This window comes from Hyperolius riggenbachi, chromosome 7 (assembly GCF_040937935.1).
Source record: "Hyperolius riggenbachi isolate aHypRig1 chromosome 7, aHypRig1.pri, whole genome shotgun sequence".
NCBI classification, from domain to species: domain Eukaryota; kingdom Metazoa; phylum Chordata; class Amphibia; order Anura; family Hyperoliidae; genus Hyperolius; species Hyperolius riggenbachi.
The window spans coordinates 218,974,318-218,993,575 of NC_090652.1; the positions used below are offsets into that span (position 1 = coordinate 218,974,318).

Here is a 19,258-nt window from a genome sequence, read left to right on the forward strand (position 1 = left end):
CCAAAACGCTTAGCTAATGTTGATGGATGGGGCAACTTCCACTAGAGCGTTTGTGATTCCTCAGCATTTTGGGAGCGTTAGCGCTTCAATGTAAAGTATACAAACGCTGGCGTAATCGCTCATCAAAACCTGCATGGAGAGATTTTGCTAGCGTTTTAACGTTGCCACACACTGTAACAGAATTAAAATTGAAAGGACCAATCAGACTTTAAAACGCTAATCGCTACACAACCGCTGGCAAATGGACACACTTTGTAAAATCACTGCCTAAAACGCTCATGAAACTGCTGACAAACTGCTCATACAAAATGCTAGCGCTTGCGATTAGCGATAGCGTTTTGCAGTGGGTTCCAGGCCTTACTCCATAATTGATCAAGCTAAAAAGCCACTCATGGACATGTCTTGCCACCTCTGATGGCTGGTGTGCCCATACAGGTGAATCAGCTGATGGGCTTTGTACCACTGTACCAGGCCCGGAAGCCACTGCAGAACCTCTTTGGCCCAGTGCACACCAAAACCGCTAGCAGATCATCAAAACGCTAGCGGTTTTGGGAGCAGAGAGACGATATTTGGCCGGGTGCACACCGTGCGGATTTTGTATGCGATCTGCCGGCCGCATCAGCCAGTGAAAACGCTTGGCTATTGTATTTCAATGTGTGGTGCACACCGGCGGTTTGAGGTTTTTAGCAAACCGCAAACGTGCAGCAGGAGGCACGTTTGCGGTTTGTAAAAACCTCAAACCGCCAGTGTGCACTAGGCCATTGAAATACATTAGCCAAGCGGATTTGCAGGCGGATCGCATCCAAATCCGCTCAGTGTGCCCCAGGCCTGACAGAGTGATTCTAGGCATGTTTAGAGAGGTTTTCTAAACATACCTAGAGGTTTCTGGAGCATTTTTGTGTAGCAAATTTCATATATTGTTACAGTAAAGCTGTTACTGAACAGCTTCTGTAACAAATTCCTGGAAAACCACTCTGATCTAGCGTTTTTCGGCAGAAACGCCTCAAATCTAAAAAATGCTGCAGCCCCCAAGTTTGCATTTGTGGAAAAAATGAACCTCTCTGGTGTGCACCAGCCCCTTGAAATACATTCCCCAAGCAGTTTTCAAACCACTAGTGTTTTTAAAAACGCTCCAGAACTGCTCTGGTGTGCACCAGACCTTTCTTTTAGTTCTTGGTCCTACTTGAGCAGCACTTCACCTGACCTTCCCGCAGCTCACCTACACTTTTTTTTTTTTTTTTTTTATCGCACTCTGACCGCTATTCTTTGGATCTTCCAAGTATGGCACCTACCATTCCTTTTTCAAATTTGGAGCGGTTACTGCACATTTATGTATTTTATAGTTTATCTGTATGGAGAGGCAGCTCGTAAAGAAAGCAGAAGATCGCTTCCAGCTGTGAGGGCCGGAGAGTATGAAGCACTTCCCACCAAGGTAGAGCTATTTAACGTGTGTGTGTGTGTAAAGGCATTTTACTGGAATAAATGTCAAGTTACCAAACCTGGTAGCTGAAAACAGACAGATTAAAGTGTTCAATATGCTGTCTAGCCTGCCTGACAAGTTTCCTTGGCTGTCCTGTCACTGTCTGGGTAACATTTGACAGAGCTGTGGGCCAGTCCAGCCTGAAATAAACTTTCTACAGCGAACAAAACTAGTATGGCAGCACTAGTCTCTCAAACAACCACATTTACACTTTCTGACCCTTTATATTCATCCCTCTTCCATATGGAACATCCATGTTCCTCCACAGGGCAGCAGCTCCCCTCTTCTGTGTGTTGCTTTCCTCCATATACAGCAACCCATTTTGCAGTAGCTGGCCTGGGCCTTTGTGGCCCTTCCAGCAATCCAGTCCTGTTTAAAATATATTTTGTAAGGGGAGTCATGGAAGCTGTCTTTCTCAAACACCTTTGCCAGAACTGGACCTTTTAATTTAGATATGATCTGCTCATCAAGACTAAAGCAAGTCAATAAGATGCACATTGGCTCAGTTGCATGCCACTTGCAAGCATACCCAGATTATGCAGTAATGCAGTATGCGCAGATTTTGTCTGTTCCACCTACATGTAAGCCCAGAATATTTGCATCTATGACAATCCTAGTCTGTCCTTAATCCTCACCCTACATTAAGATTTTTTTTTTTTATTTTTTTTTTTCCCTTGAGGCCCATTTCATACTTGCTCGCTGCATCACCCTGTGTTGCACTTCCCCCACCACAAGGGCCACGCAAGTCAATGAAGACTTGCACACTTAACGTGACGCGGTGTGCCAGAAGTATCCACACCGCCACATTCGCAATGCAAAGTCTGCAGCATGATCTGTGCCTACCACGGGGATTATGCAGCAAAGTAAGTCAATGGGTGGCGCAGTAAGTGTAAACAATGGGAGCCGAGTGTGGCAGACTGCTAGGAATCCTGACGTACTTCCTGCCCAGGATGAAGCTGAGCTGGGACCAGCGCTATGTACATGACCCTGTGGTTTCTGTGGTGCGAGACATGAAGTGTGAAACCGGCCTCAAAGTACTCTTGCTTGGAGAACAAGGGGAAACTTCACTGCTGACAAGGGAAATGCTCTTTATTTTGAGGTTTGTCTGCCATGCTGAGCTGACTGGGATTCTGAAGAGAAAATAAACTTCTGAGATAATGCATTGTATGTGTAGTACAGCTAAGAAAGGAAACATTAATAGCAAAGAAACAAGTGTGTGTATGTGTATGTGTAGGACGTGTATGTGTAGGACGTGTATGTGTAGGACGTGTATGTGTAGGACGTGTATGTGTAGGACGTGTATGTGTAGGACGTGTATGTGTAGGACGTGTATGTGTAGGACGTGTATGTGTAGGACGTGTATGTGTAGGACGTGTATGTGTAGGACGTGTATGTGTAGGACGTGTATGTGTAGGACGTGTATATGTATATGTATATGTATATGTGTATGTATATGTGTATGTATATATATATATATATATATATATATATATATATATATATATATATATATATATATATATATATATATATATATATATATATATATATATATATATATATATATATATATATATTCAGTACAGGAAGAGTTTCAGTTATCGATGTAAAAGAGCTTCTCGTAGCTCCATGACCCAAACTGGGATTTGTGTTCTGGAGCACTATACATCAAAGAAACATTTAGGGCTCTTTCACATCAGAGCTGGCGTTGGAGAACTTTCTACATTGTTCCTCTGTTGCATTCTGGGACTGATTGCCTGCATTGACGTTTTAAAAAACGCGCATAGCGTGCGTTTCACATTGACATTGTGAAACGCACAATACCTTCCATTATTGGCAAATCGCCCAGAAAATGGTAGACAGCACTTTTAGTGGGCGTATCGGAATCGAACCGCTCATATGTGAACACTCTCATAGGGAATCATTGCACAACTGCTTTTTAAGGTGATTGCTGAAATTGCCAGCGTTTAAAGGGAACCAGAGACGAAGCACCCTTGTGTATTTTACCATAGAAATCAGTGGGAACATTAGAGAAAACATTTACCATGCTCTCTGTTCCATCCTCACTGCTAAAAGTGTCTGTTATCTAGCTGAGATAAGAATCCCGGACTGAGCATTGATTCTGGCTTTGCTATAATGACTCAGCTATAATGATTCCTGAGCAAAGCCAGCAGGGGGCAGGCTTGGACTTGAAGACAGCAAAGAACACAGTCTCAGCTATAATTATTCTGTAGCAAAGCCAGACCGACTGCTTAGTCGGGATTCTTATCTTAGAGGTGATAACAGGCAAATTAAACAGAGAACAATGTAACAAAGAGCAGATTAGGTGTTTACTGTCATGTTCCCACTGATTTATAAGGTAAAATACATGAGGTTGCTTCATCTCTGGTTCTCTTTAATTTCCCCAGGTTTTCTGTGCAAAAAGTGATCCAATTTTTCAGAACTTCTTTTTTTTTTTTTTTTTCTGTAATTTGCCAAAATGTGTCAAGCAAGGATCTAGTATACAGTGCAGGAGAGTATTAACCTGTATGCACCTCAATACTGTTCACAGCTTGTTTTGTATTGATCTGTATAGCCAGCCCATCAATACCGTTAGGGAGTTTAAAAAACAAAAAAAAAAAAAACGCCATAGGTGTGAACAAGCCTTCGCAGACCGCTTCAGATGAGGTTTTTACTTCAGAGAAGTTCAAATGGTCTTTAGCTCTGCAAACCACACTATAACACAGAACAAACTGCAAATATGACAAAAAAGCTATAGAACTGAAAATAAAAATAAGATTGCTTACTTTGCTACTAATCTATTCCTTATCCCTACTACACATACAATTAATTCTATTATAAGGTGCGTTCGCTTTTTTTTAATGTTTTTTTTTTTTTTTTTTTTTTTTCCACTTCAGTGTCCCTTTAATACTCTAAATCTTCCATATTTCACATGGAACAATTTCTTCAGAGCAGCTGTTCTTGCCGTCCTGTGACTTTTGTGATCTGCAATGCTATCATTTTGGAAATCTGGAAATACAGAGGATCATGATTACAAGATGACCAGGAGAGATTTTTTTTTCAGATGGTGACTGGCAGGCCCGACCCTAGACTTTTTGCCGTCTGAGGCAATCTTTAAAGAAATCGCCGCCCCCCCCCAAGCCGTGGGTGTGGGGGACCGCCCGAGCTGAAGGGGGTATTGGGCCTAGCGGCGGGGAGGGGGGGTCAGACCCCCCCCCCCCCCCCTCCCTCACCTGGGTCCCCGTCTTCTGCTCCCCTCCAGCTTTAAAAAGTTACGTTGCTTCCTGCAGCTATTGTAAGAGGCAACGGGTGGGGATCACTCACCTCTTCCTCGTTCCAGCCTGCGCTCCACTGACGTCACTTCCTGCTACGCTGCCCAGGAAGTGACATCAGTGGAGCGCACAATGGAACGAGGAAGCGGTGAGTGATCCCCGCCCGTTGCCTCTTACAATAGCTGCAGGCAGCAACGTAACTTTTTAAAGCTGGAGGGGAGAGGAGGACGGGGGACCCGCCGCTAGGCCCAATACCTCCTTCCTGCCCGCTATCCCCTCCAGCTCGGGCGGCCCCCCACGGACGGGCGGGTGCCGCCCCCCAGAAGTGCCGCCTGAGGCAAAAAGTTTCACCCCGCCCATGGTGACTGGCAATGCCTGTTCACTTACGTAGATGGTGGTTGTTTTTTTTTTTTCTCTCCTTGCTTTCAAAGATGTAATGAGGTTTATAAATATTTGACAAGTTTTATTGCCTTCCTCAGGACTCCCCATACATTATTCTGATAAATTAATTTTGAATTGTCACTGCAAATGTTTCCCCAATCTGGTCCACTTTTGCTTTTGACAAAAGGAGGATGATTCATGAGGATGATATTCCCCAAATAGAGCTTCTTTTATTGATCGCTGTATCCAAATCCAATTTCATACCTGACGTGTTTTGAACAACACTAGTCATTAAAGTTCATACTTGTCTGTTAGGCCCAGTGCACACTGGGCGGATCCGCCGGCCGCATCCGCTTGAAAATCCGCGTGGCTAATGTATCTCTATGGGCTGGTGCACACCGGCGGTTTGAGGTTTTTAGCAAGCCGCAAACGTGCCTCTTGCTGCACGTTTGCAGTTTGCTTAAAACCTCAAACCGCTGGTGTGCACCAGCCCATAGAGATACATTAGCCACGCGGATGCGGCCGGCGGATCACATACAAAATCCGCTCGGTGTGCACCCGGAAAATATCGTCTCTCTGCTCCCAAAACCACTAGCGTTTTGGCGATCTGCTAGCGGTTTTGGTGTGCACTGGGCCTTAAGCCCCATACAACTTCTGTTGTGAAACAACTAAAAGTCGTTTGCTATTCAAACAGCTGATAAGTTAATCCAACAGTTGGATTGACTTCTTACCAGTCTTTTCAGCTTTTTGAACAATAGCAAAAAATTTTGTTGTTGTTTCAAAAGCTGTTTGACAATTGTGCTGCATAAATGGGGCTTAACAGACAAGTTTGGCAGATAGTTGGTAGGTGTGTAATGAACCTTTTAGTCAAAGCTTTTGTTATTGAGTTGTTGCATGTTTGTCTAATTTTGTAGTTAGAAAACCCAGAATGGTGCCCGGATTATGGGGATCCCATCTTTGTTCCAAGCTGGGGGGCCACAGTAACTGGTGCCCGTAAGTTTCTCATTGCGTATAACATCAATCTGCTGAGCACCAAAGAACTGGCTCACCGTATTGCTCTGAACATCCGAGAAGGAGGCCGTGGAAAAGGACAGGTGAGAAATGCTAATCTATGACACTTCTGAATACTTTACAACTTTAGTTCTGAGGCCCAGTGCACACCAAAACCGCTAGCAGATCTGCAAAATGCTAGCAGTTTTTGGAGCTGATTTCAGAGCAATTCTAGGCATGTTTAGAGACGTTTTCTAAACATGCCTAGAATTTTTGGGAGCGTTTTTGTGTAGCAGATTAATAATACTGTTACAGTAAAAGCTGTTACTGAACAGCTTCTGTAACCAAAAGCCTGGAAAACTGCTCTGATGTAGCGTTTCCAGAACGGTTTGCGTTTTTCCTATACTTAAAATTGAGGCAGGAACGCTTCTGCAAACCGCAAATGTGCAGCAGGAGGCACGTTTGCGGTTTGCTAAAAAACGCTGGTGTGCACCATCTTATTGAAATTGGCCAAGCGTTTTCACAGATGGATGCGGCTGGCGGATCGCTGCTAAAACTGCTCGTTGTGCACTGGGCCTGATTTTAGTTTTAAAGTAGGGCTATTTGGGGTCAGGAATCGCAGTAGATCTAAAAAATAAAAACCTTTAAAAGTGAACCAGATGTTCAGGAAAACTGCAGAATAAATGGTCACCGCATTTTGAAGCAGATCACTGCAAAACTAGCACATTTTAAACACAATCGCTGCATTTCAGTTTTGAGTTATTCATACCTGGAACCCACAAGAGCGGTTTTAGAGCACTTCTGGAGTGATTCAAAACGCTAGTGTTTTGGCAGAACGCTCAGCTAATGTTAATGGATGGGGCAACTTCCACTGGAGCGATTGCGCTTCCTGAAATCGCAAGTGCAGGACATGCAGCATTTTGGGAGCGTTAGGCGTAATCGCTCATCAAAACCTGCACGGAGCGATTTTGCTAGCATTTTAAAGTTACTGCACACTAACAAAAATTGAATTGAACGGACCAATCAGACTTTAAAACGCTAATCGCTACACAACCGCTGGCAAATTGCTACACTTTTTAAAAACGGTCCCTAAAAGACTCATGCAATCCCTTACAAACTGCTCATACAAAACGCTAGCGATTGCCATTTGCAGTGGGTTCCAGGCCTGGCAGTGTTACAAAAAATAAATAAATAAATAAAATAACCCTGCACTGCTTTTCCGCACAACACATGCATTTCCTCATACAATCACTGGCTACTGTTAGAGCAATAAATGAGTGTGTTTAAGATGCACACGAAAGGCTTGCGGGGAACAATCTGCGGTTCCCACAGATCCCTCTCTGATTGTTGAAAAGGTAAAATTACTTCACAATTAAAAAATGTATTTCAATTTTATCAATGTACTGTATATGCTCCTTGATTAGCTAATGTTTAAAAAGAACCTGATCAGGAGCCCCTTTTCTTCTTGCGTTGATCAGCATGAAGATGTTTAACCAAGTAAGGATGGTACCCACTAGCATGTTTTGGAACTGCTGACAATCGTTGGCAGTGGCGTTCCTACCATTGGGCACAGGGGGGCTTGGCGCCCCGGTTGACTGACAGCCGGGGGGGGTTTTGCCACGACCCCCATAGTTGCAGTCTTGCAGAGCAGGAGGGGAAGAACAGCGCTACAAGGAGGGGTGACAGGGACAGCAGCAGAGAGGGGGTACATATCCTCCCCTCCTCCTGCCTCTTTTTTCTAGTGATGTCGCGAACCTCCGATTTTCGGTTCGCGAACACAGTTTGCGAACTTCCGCAAAAGGTTCGGTTCGCAGAAAAGTTTGCGAACCGCAATAGACTTCAATGAGGAGGCGAACTTTGAAAAATGGAACAAATTATGCTGGCCACAAAAGTGATGGAAAACATGTTTTCAAGGGGTCTAACACCTGAAGGGTGGCATGGCGGAGTGGGATACATGCCCAAAGTTGCAGGGAAAAATCTGGATTTGACGCAAAGCAGTGTTTTTAAAGGGACACTTGAGTCAAACAAAAAAAATGCCTTTTACTCACCTAGGGCTTCCAATAGCGAGTGATTCTTCGTGTTCCTGGCCCCAATAGCGCCATCTATGCTGCTATAGCATATATCATATACCGTATAGCAGGGTGCTAATGTGTCTGGGAACGCAAAGAATCACTCGCGCCACCAGCCTGTCAGCTCCTGTCACGGAAACAGGAAGTGGCTGCCGGCGGGGCCAGGAGGATCGGAGGGAGACGGCAAGGGCACCGGACAGCTGCAGGGGGCTATTGGAAGCCCTAGGTGAGTAAAACTTTTTTTTTTTTTTTTTTTTTTTTTTTTTTTTTTTTTTGACTTGAGTGTCCCTTTTTAAGGGCAGAAATCACATTCAATGCTAAATTGCAGGCCTAAAGTGCTTTCAAACCTCTTGCATGTGTATACATCAATCAGGGAGTGTAATTAGAGTACTGCTTCACACTGACACACCAAACTCACTGTGTAACGCACCGCAAACAGCTGTTTGCGTAGTGACGGCCGTGCTGGACTGGTGCGCACCATGGCGAGAGTGTAGGCCGTGGTGGGTTTTCAAGCCCATATGGTCGCCGGGCTGTGGTAGCTCAATGATAGAACAACAGTGACTGTCCAGCTGATCAAATTTGGGTTGACCACAATGAAGCAACGACCTTATTATCTTTGGTGTGCCACCCCCACCTGAGACACTCAAATAGCTGGTGGTCATTGCTTCATTGTGATACGCAAGCCCCTTCACCGCGGCAAGGTAATGATCATGAAGGGGGATGGGCACATGTACATGCGGGTTTTTTTTTTGTGTGTGTTTTTTTTTTTTTGTTGTTGTTGTTGTTGTAGTTGTTGTTGCAGCCGCCTGCAGTGCAGCCAGAAAAATTAGGCAGGCATGTACACGCACCAGAAAAATTAGTATAGCGGCGGCCTTAAAAATTCAGGAATCCGCCTGGAGTCCTGGACCCTGTTGGTGGTGGCGCCGGCGGAGAAGGCAGTCAAGCGGCCTGCAGGCAGAGATGCTGTGTGTGGGGACTGACTTAGCCTTCGGTCGTGCAGTAGCCCTCCGGGATCCATGACTCCTTCATTTTGATAAAGGTCAGGTACTGAACACAGTCATCATGACTTCTCTTCTCAGTGACAATGCCTCCAGCTGCACTGAAGGTCCTTTCTGACAGGACGCTTGCGGCAGGGCAAGAGAGAAGTTGTATGGCAAATTGGGACAGCTCTGGCCACAGGTCAAGCCTGCGCAGCCAGTAGTCCAAAGGTTCATCGTCGCTGCTCGCAGTGTCTACATCCACACTCAAGGCCAGGTAGTCGGCTGCCGGTCCAGGCGTTGGTGGAGGGTGGATCCGGAAGGACTATGGCGATGCATTGGACTAAAGAATGTCCGCATGTCCGACCTCACCCTGAGATCACTGGAGCGTCCTGTCCGTGCCTGCGTGGACTTGGGAGGAGGAGGATTACTGCCAGTGGTACCTTGATTGCGTTGTGCTGTCACATCACCCTTAAACGCATTGTAAAGCATCATTGACAGCTTGTGCTGCATCCTTTCTGCCTTCTGTTGAGTTGGTAACAGGACCGCCACTTTGTGCCTATACCGAGGGTCTAGTAGTGTGGCCACCCAGTACAGGTCATTCGCCTTGAGTTTTCTGATACGGGGGTCCCTCAACAGGCTGAACAACATGAAAGAGGCCATCTGCACAAAGCTGGATGCAGACGTACTCTCCATCTCCTCTTGCTCTTCCCCAATGACGGCACGCAACTCCTCTTTAGAGTTGGGCCGAACCTCCGATTTTAGGTTCGCGAACCTGGTTCGCGAACTTCCGCGGAAGGTTCGGTTCGCGTTAAAGTTCGCGAACCGCAATAGACTTCAATGGGGATGCGAACTTTGAAAAAAAAAAATAATTATGCTGGCCACAAAAGTGATGGAAAAGAGGTTTCAAGGGGTCTAACACCTGGAGGGGGGCATGGCGGAGTGGGATACATGCCAAAAGTCCCGGGGAAAAATCTGGATTTGACGCAAAGCAGCGTTTTAAGGGCAGAAATCGCATTGAATGCTAAATGACAGGCCTAAAGTGCTTTCAAACATCTTGCATGTGTATACATCAATCAGGTAGTGTAATTAAGGTACTGCTTCACACTGACACACCAAACTCACCGAGTAACGCACCGCAAACAGCTGTTTGTGTAGTGATGGCTGTGCTGGACTGGTGCGCACCATGGCGAGAGTGCAGGTTTTGGTGGCTTTACAGCCCATATGGTCGCCTGGCTGATGTAGCTGAATGACAGAACAGTGACTGTCCAGCTGATCAAATTTGGTCTGACCACAATGAGGCAACGACCTTATTATCTTTTGTGTGCCCCCCGAGACACTCATCTAGGCGCCGGTCATTGCTTCATTGTGATACGCAAGCCCCTTCACCACGGCAAGGTAATGATCACGAAGGGGAATGGGCGCATGTACATGCCTTTTCTTTTGTTGTTGCAGCTGCCCGCAGTGCAGCCAGAAAAATTAGGCAGTCATGTACACGCACCAGAAAAATTATTACAGCGGCCGCTGCTAGCAGCGGCCTAAAAAATTCAGCAATCCGCCTGGAGTCCCGGACCCTGTTGGTGGTGGCGGAGAAGGTAGTCAAGCGGCCTGCAGGCAGACATGCTGTGTGGAGGGACTGGGAGCGACTTAGTCTTCTTGGGGCAGGCCAGGCAGCCAGTCACACGGCGTGCAGGCAGAGATGCTGTGTGTGCGGGGACTGACTTAGTCTTGGGGCGGGCAGCAGCCCTCCGGGATCCATGCCTCATTCATTTTGATAAAGGTGAGGTACTTAACACTTTTGTGACTTAGGCGACTTCTCTTCTCTGTGACAATGCCTCCAGCTGCGCTGAAGGTCCTTTCTGACAGGACGCTTGCGGCAGGGCAGGAGAGAAGTTGGATGGCAAATTGGGACAGCTCTGGCCACAGGTCAAGCCTGCGCACCCAGTAGTTCAAGGGTTCCTCATCGCTGTTCACAGCAGTGTCTACATCCACACTTAAGGCCAGGTAGTCGGCTACCTGCCGTTCCAGGCATTGGTGGAGGGTGGATCCGGAAGGGCTACGGCGAGGCGTTGGACTAAAGAACGTCCGCATGTCCGACATCACCATGAGATCGCTGGAGCGTCCTGTCTTTGACTGCGTGGACACGGGAGGAGGATTAGTGGCAGTGGTACCTTGCTGGCGTTGTGCCGTCACATCACCCTTAAAGGCATTGTAAAGCATAGTTGACAGCTGGTTCTGCATGTGCTGCATCCTATCCACCGTCCGGTGAGTTGGTAACAGGTCCGCCACTTTGTGCCTGTACCGAGGGTCTAGTAGTGTGGCCACCCAGTACAGCTCATTCCCCTTGAGGTTTTTTATACGGGGGTCCCTCAACAGGCAGGACAGCATAAAAGACGACATCTGCACAAAGTGGGATCCAGTACCCTCCATCTCCTCTTGCTCTTCCTCAGTGACGTCAGGTAAGTCAACCTCCTCCCCCCCCCCCCCCCCCCCCCCCCCCAGCCGCGAACAATACCACGGGAAGGTTGAGCAGCACAAGCCGCTTGCGATGCCTGCTGAGGTTGTTCTCCTGCCGCTGTCCCCTCCTCCTCCTCCTCCCCCAAAGAAACACCTTGCTCATCATCCTCTGAGTCTGACTCGTCTTCTGCACACGACTTCTCTTCTTCCTCCTCCTCCCCCCTCTGTGCTGCCGCAGGTGTTGAGGAAACAGCTAGGTCTGATGAAAATTGGTCCCATGCCTGTTCCTGCCGTAACGGTTCCTGGTCACGCTCATTCACAGCTTCATCCGCCACTCTACGCACAGCACGCTCCAAGAAGTAAGCGTAGGGAATTAAGTCGCTGATGGTGCCCTCACTGCGGCTCACCAGGTTGGTCACCTCCTTAAACGGCCGCATGAGCCTGCATGCATTTTCCATCAGTGTCCAGTTGTCGGGCCAGAACATCCCCATCTTCCCAGACTGTTTCATTCTACTGTAGTTGTAGAGGTAGTGGGTCACGGCTTTCTTCTGTTCTAGCAGGCGGAAGAACATGAGCAGGGTCGAGTTCCAGCGAGTCGGGCTATCGCAAATGAGGCGTCTCACCGGCATGTTGTTTTTGCGCTGAATTTCCGCAAAGCGTGCCATGGCTGTGTAAGACCGCCTCAAATGCCCACAGAACTTCCTGGCCTGCTTCAGGACATTCGCTAAGCCAGGGTACTTTGCCACAAATCTTTGAACCACTAGATTCATGACATGTGCCATGCAGGGTATGTGTGTCAGCTTCCCCATATGCAAAGCGGCAAGCAGATTGCTGCCGTTGTCGCACACCACGTTGCCTATCTCCAGGTGGTGCGGGGTCAGCCACTCATCCACCTGTTTCTTAAGAGCAGCCAGGAGAGCTGCTCCAGTGTGACTCTCCGCTTTGAGACAAGACATGTCTAAGATGGCGTGACACCGTCTTACCTGGCATGCAGCATAGGCCCTGCGGAGCTGGGGCTGTGTAGCTGGAGAGAACTGCCACTCAGCCAAGGAGGAGGAAGACAGCGAAGAGCATGTAGCAGGAGGAGAGGAGGTGGCAGGAGGCCTGCCTGCAAGCCATGGAGGTGTCACAATTTGGTCCGCTGCGCCCTGCTTGCCATCGTTCACCACCAGGTTCACCCAATGGGCTGTGTAGGTAATGTAGCGGCCCTGCCCGTGCTTGGCAGACCAGGCATCCGTGGTCAGGTGTACCCTTGACCCAACGCTCTTCGCAAGAGATGACACCACTTGCCTTTCAACTTCACGGTGCAGTTGGGGTATGGCCTTTCTCGAAAAATAAGTGCGGTCTGGCATCTTCCACTGCGGTGTTCCGATGGCCACAAATTTACGGAAGGCCTCAGAGTCCACCAGCCGGTATGGTAACAGCTGTCGAGCTAACAGTTCCGCCACGCCAGCTGTCAGACGCCGGGCAAGGGGGTGACTGGCCGAAATTGGCTTCTTCCGCTCAAACATTTCCTTCACGGACACCTGACTGCTGCTGTGGGCAGAGGAGCAGGAACCGCTCAAGGGCAGAGGCGGAGTGGAGGAGGGTGCCTGTGAAGGTGGAAGGGAGAAAGCGGCAGAAGCAGATAATGCACCTGATGGAGGAGGAAGAGGAGAAGGAGGGTGGCTTTGCTTTTGTGTGCTGCTGCTGCTTTTGCTCAGGTGGCCATCCCATTGCTGTTTATGCCTTTTCTCCAGGTGCCTTCGTAAGGCACTTGTCCCTACGTGAGTGTTGGCCTTTCCACGGCTCAATTTTTGTTGGCAGAGCGAACAGATGGCTTTGGTCCGATCTGAGGCACACACATTAAAAAATTTCCACACCGCTGAGCCACCCTGGGATGTGGGCACTATGGGGACCTCAGCAGCTGATGCTGAAGGGCAAGTTGGCTGGCTGTACATAGGTGGCGATACATGGTGCCGGACTCTGCCACCAGCTGTTTCTGACGAAGAGCTGCCCCAGCTTCTTTCAGCAACTTCTCTCCTCCTACTACTCTGACTCCCCCTCTGAACTGTCCCCCTCTTCATCTCCTCTATTGGGAACATACAGAGGATCCCTATCATCGTCATCATCGTAATCATCCTGCCCAGCTCCGCTTGCCTCAGACAAATCCAAACATGCACCATCAGTAGGTCCTTCATCCTCCTTACACGTTACATCCATAGTGTTGCCAGGTAACTCAAATATATGAGCTGGTGAAAATTCATCTGGCTGTAACAACAATGGCTGTGCATCAGTGATTTCAACACTAAATAATTCTTGCGAAGTGTCAAATGCAGCGGAAGTGGTGCTAGTAGTAGCGCTGGTGGCTGAGCAAGATGAGGTGTTGTGTCGCTAAATACTCAACCACGTCCTGACAATCTTGGGAGGTGATTGGACGTGCCTTCTTCCGAGCACTGTACTGTGGGCCAGGTCCACACGAAATTACATTTACACGACCTCGCGCAGATCTGCCGGGTGGCCTACCTCTGGCTCTGGCACTACCTCTTCCTCTACCTGTTTTGTCCATATCGGGTATGCACGGAGTGGTATATCACACTGCGTGCACTCACGTAGGTAGGTGGGTTCACTTAACTGCACAGGTATGCGCACTGATGCGGTGGGTTCACTGAACAGAACAGGTATACAGTGGCGGGTTCACAGAACAGGTATGCAGTGGCAGGTTCACTGAACACAACAGGTATGCAGTGGCAGGTTCACTGAACACAACAGGTATGCAGTGGCGGGTTCACTGAACAGGTATACAGTGGCGGGTCCACTGAACTGAACAGGTATGCAGTGCACTGGTGCACGGAAGGGGGTATTCCGGGTGTCTGGAACCCCCCCTGCACCGACCGGAAGTGGGGCTGCCGTTTATTCAGCCATCCATTGGGCATCACCTCCTGAGAATGAGCAGTAGCAGCAGCCACGGTTATAGCGCAGCTGGCTGCCGCCTGCTCATGTGTGTGCAGGCCGGCGAGGGACAGACTCTGACTGGCAGTATGAGAGTGGGCTGTGGTGGTGCACAGATACATTACCTCTCGGCGGCGGTGATGGCGTCCCAGGTCTCCATGGCTACCTTCATCCTGGCTCTGACGTGACATCACCACGCCATCCAGCCGCAGCAGTCGCTCTCCTCCCCCTGAAGGCCATTGGACAACACGTCAGAGTATGTGTCCATGTGGAGAGAGAGGAGTACTGCTGCTGGATGAATTCTCTCGAGTCACTGACTGGATAAGGGAAATGCAGCCAGGGCTCACTAGTTAGAGGCAGGGTGGGGGATGTTTGGAAGCCAGCCAGCCATTCCATATGTGAGAGGGAGAGAGGGGGGGTTGTGTTGCCCAGCCCCATCTACACCATACGATTTGTCATGCGATCGATATGCGATCACTGATCAAATTGATAAAATCCAACATGCCTCATCAGGTTTCAATTCGATTTGCATTGATAACGAACGCATATCGAATCAAACCCTGATCTAACATGTTGGATTTTATTGATTTGATCAGCGATCACATATCGATCACATGAAAAATCGTATGTGAGAGGGAGAGAGGGGGGGTTGTGTTGCCCACCGCACAGCAATGTAAAACCCCATCTACACCATACGATTTTTCATGCGATTCATATACGATCGCTAATCAAATTGATAAAATACAACATGGCCGATCCGGATTCCATTCGATTTGCATTGATAACAAAAGCAAATCGAATCGAATCCTGATCTAACATGTTGGACTTTATCGATTCGATCAGCGATCGCATATTGATCACATGAAAAATTATATGGTGTAAACCTTTCAGGAACCCCCCCCCCCCCCCTTAAAAATCATGGATTTGCCCCTGCAGTGGCGGGTTCACTGAACAGGTATACAGTGGCGGGTCCACTGAACAGAACAGGTATACAGTGGCGGGTTCACTAAACAGAACAGGTATACAGTGGCGGGTTCACTAAACAGAACAGGTATACAGTGGCGGGTTCACTAAACAGAACAGGTATACAGTGGCGGGTTCACTAAACAGAACAGGTATGCAGTGGTGGGTTCACAGCACAGGTATGCAGTGGTGGGTTCACAGCACAGGTATGCAGTGGTGGGTTCACAGAACAGGTATGCACTGGTGGGTTCACAGAACAGGTATGCAGTGGTGGGTTCACAGCACAGGTATGCAGTGGTGGGTTCAATGAACAGGTATACAGTGGCGGGTCCACTGAACAGAACAGGTATGCAGTGGCAGGTTCACTGAACAGGTATGCAGTGGTGGGTTCACAGCACAGGTATGCACTGGTGGGTTCACAGAACAGGTATGCAGTGGTGGGTTCACAGCACAGGTATGCAGTGGTGGGTTCAATGAACAGGTATACAGTGGCGGGTCCACTGAACAGAACAGGTATGCAGTGGCAGGTTCACTGAACAGGTATGCAGTGGCGGGTTCACTGAACAGGTATGCAGTGGTGGGTTCACAGCACAGGTATGCAGTGGTGGGTTCACAGCACAGGTATGCAGTGGTGGGTTCACAGCACAGGTATGCAGTGGTGGGTTCACAGCACAGGTATGCAGTGGTGGGTTCACAGCACAGGTATGCAGTGGTGGGTTCACTGAACAGGTATGCAGTGGTGGGTTCACTGAACAGGTATGCAGTGGTGGGTTCACTGAACAGGTATGCAGTGGTGGGTTCACAGCACAGGTATGCAGTGGTGGGTTCACAGCACAGGTATGCAGTGGTGGGTTCACAGAACAGGTATGCAGCCAGACAGGAACAAGTTAAGCCTAACTAATCTTTCCCTGAGACAGTCTGCAGCAGCTCGCCCTACTCTCACTAACGCAGGCAGCACACGAGTGACCGTAATGGCCGCCGCTGCCTGCCTTATATAAGGGGGGGTGGGGCTCCAGGGGCTAGTGTAGCCTAATTGGCTACACTGGGCCTGCTGACTGTGATGTAGAGGGTCAAAGTTGACCCTCCATGTGCATTATGGGGCGAACCGAACTTCCGCAAAGGTTCGCCTGCGGGACGCGAACGCGAACCACTGAAGTTCGCATGGAACCGTTCGCAGGCGAACAGTTCGGCCCAACTCTACTCCTCTTCCACCCCCCCAGCCACGAACAATACCACGGGCACGTGGAGCAGCAGAAGCCCCCTGTGACGGCTGCTGCGGCTGTTCTTCTTCCGCCGCCTCTTCCTCCTCCACAGAAACATCATCCTCCTTCATCCATTATCCTTCATCCTTCATCCATCATCATCCATCATCATCATCCTCATCATCATCCTTCATCATCATTCATCCTTCATCATCCTTCATTATCCGAGTCTGACATTTCTCCTTCCCCACACAACTCCCCTTCTTCCTCCTTCTCCCTATCTGTGCTGCCGCAGGTGTTGAGGAAGCACCTGGTTCGAATGAAAATTGCTCCCACGACTCCTCCTGCCGTAACTGTTCTCGTTCACGCTCCTCAACAGCTGTATCCACCACTCTACGCACGGCACGCTCCAGGAAGTAAGTGTAGGGGATCCAGTCACTGATGGTGCCCTCAGCGCGACTCACCAGTTTGGTCACCTCCTCAAACGGCTGCATGATCCTGCATGCATTTTGCATCAGTGTCCAGTTTTTGGGCCACAACATCCCCATCTTCCCAGATTGTGTCCTTGTACTGTAATTATACAGGTACTGGGTGACGGCTTTCTCCTGGTCTAGCAGGCGAGAGAACCTCAGCAGGGTGGAAATCCAGCAAGTCGGGCTATCGTAAATCAGGCGTCTCACCGGCAAGTTGTTTCTACGTTGAATGTCCGCAAAGCGTGCCATGGCCGTGTAAGACCGCCTGAAATGCCCACACAACTTCCTGGCCTGCTTCAGGACGTCCTCTAAGCCTGGGTACTTTGAGACAAATCTTTGCACGACCAGATTCAGCACATGTGCCATGCAGGGTACATGTGTCAGCTTTCCCAAATTCAAAGCGGAAAGGAGATTGCTGCCGTGGTCACACACCACGTTGCCGATCTCCAGCTTGTGCGGGGTCAGCCATTGCTCCACCTGTTTGTTAAGAGCAGCCACGAGAGCTGCTTCAGTGTGACTCTCCGCTTTGAGGCAAGACATGTCTAAGACGGCGTGACACCATCGTACCTGGCATGCAGCATAGGCCCTGGGGTGCGGGGGCTGTGTAGCCGGAGAGGAGATCGCGGCACCAGCCGAGGAGGATGACGACGGCGAAGAGGATGTAGCAGGCGTAGAGGAGGTGGCAGGAGGCCTGCCTGCAAGCCGTGGAGGTGTCACAAGTTGGTCGGCTGCACAGCCACGTACTCCCTGCTTGCTGCCATCTGTCACCAGGTTGACCCAATGTGCTGTGTACGTAATGTAGCGGCCCTGCCCGTGCTTGGCAGACCAGGCATCCGTAGTCAGGTGGACCCTTGACCCAACGCTCTTCGCAAGAGATGACACCACTTGCCTCTCAACTGCACAGTACAGTTTGGGTATGGCCTTTTGTGAAAAATAATTTAGGCCTGGTATCTTCCACTGCGGTGTCCCAATGGCTACAAATTTAAGGAAAGCCTCTGACTCCACCAGCTTGTATGGTAATAGCTGGCGAGCTAATAGTTCTGCCACGCCAGCTGTCAGACGCCGGGCAAGAGGGTGACTGGCAGACATTTGCTTCTTACGCTCAAATACTTCCTTTACGGACACCTGGCTACTGCTGTGGGCAGAGGAGAAGGAACCGCTCAAGGGCAGAGTCGGTGTGGAGGAGGGTGGCTGTGAAGGTGCAAGGGAGAAAGCGGATGAAGACGATGCACCTGAAGGAGGAAGAGGAGAAGGAGGGTGCCTTGCCTTTTTTAGGTGCTGCTTTTCCTCAGGTGTTTTCGCCATAGCGGTTTGTGCCTTTTTTTCCAGGTGCCTTCGTAAGGCACTTGTCCCTACGTGAGAGTTGGCCTTTCCACGGCTCAATTTTTGCTGGCAGAGACACAGATGGCTTTGCTCCGATCTGAGACACACACGTTAAAAAATTTCTAAACCGCTGAGCCCCCCTGGGGTGATGGCACTACGGTGGCATCAGCAGCTGACGTTGAAGGGCATGTTGGCTGGGTGTCCATAGCTGGCGATGCATGGCGCCGGACACTGCCCCCAGCTGTTTCTGAGGACAAGCTCCCTCTGCTTCTATCATGGACTCTTCTCCTCCTCCTACTCCTCTCCGACTCCCCCTCTGAACTGTCCCCCTGGTCATCTCCTCTATTGGGAACATGCGTCGCATCCGTATAATCGTAATCATAATCCTCCTGCCCAGCTTCGCTTTCCTCAGACACCTCCACAACTGCACCAACTTCAGGTGGTTCATCATCCCCCTCCTCACACGTTACGTCCATACTATCGCCACCTACCTCAGATGTATGAGGTGGTGTACCTGCGCCGCCTTCTTGTTGTTGCAGTAGTGGCTGTGAATCAGTGATTTCATTACCACCAAACAACTCCTGCAAACTGTCAAATGCAGCGGATGTGGTGCTTGTACTAGCGCTGGTGGCACTGGCTGCGGGAGATGAGGGGTTCTGTGTTAAATACTCAACCTTGTCCTCACAATTTTGGGAAGTGATGGCACGTGCCTTCTTCTGAGCACTGTACATTGGGCCAGG

At 49.2% G+C, this 19,258-nt stretch overlaps 1 protein-coding gene across 2 annotated transcripts in view; it reads left to right on the forward strand.

Moving 5' to 3' along the window:
* FTCD (formimidoyltransferase cyclodeaminase) overlaps window positions 1-19,258 on the forward strand; it is a 78,577-nt gene that overhangs the window by 23,176 nt on the left and 36,143 nt on the right. For both annotated transcript variants that reach the window (XM_068245249.1, XM_068245250.1), the window contains 2 exons: window positions 1,344-1,432; window positions 6,048-6,227. In XM_068245249.1, the coding sequence (XP_068101350.1) occupies window positions 1,344-1,432; window positions 6,048-6,227 (269 nt within the window). The remainder of the gene's footprint in view (window positions 1-1,343; window positions 1,433-6,047; window positions 6,228-19,258) is intronic.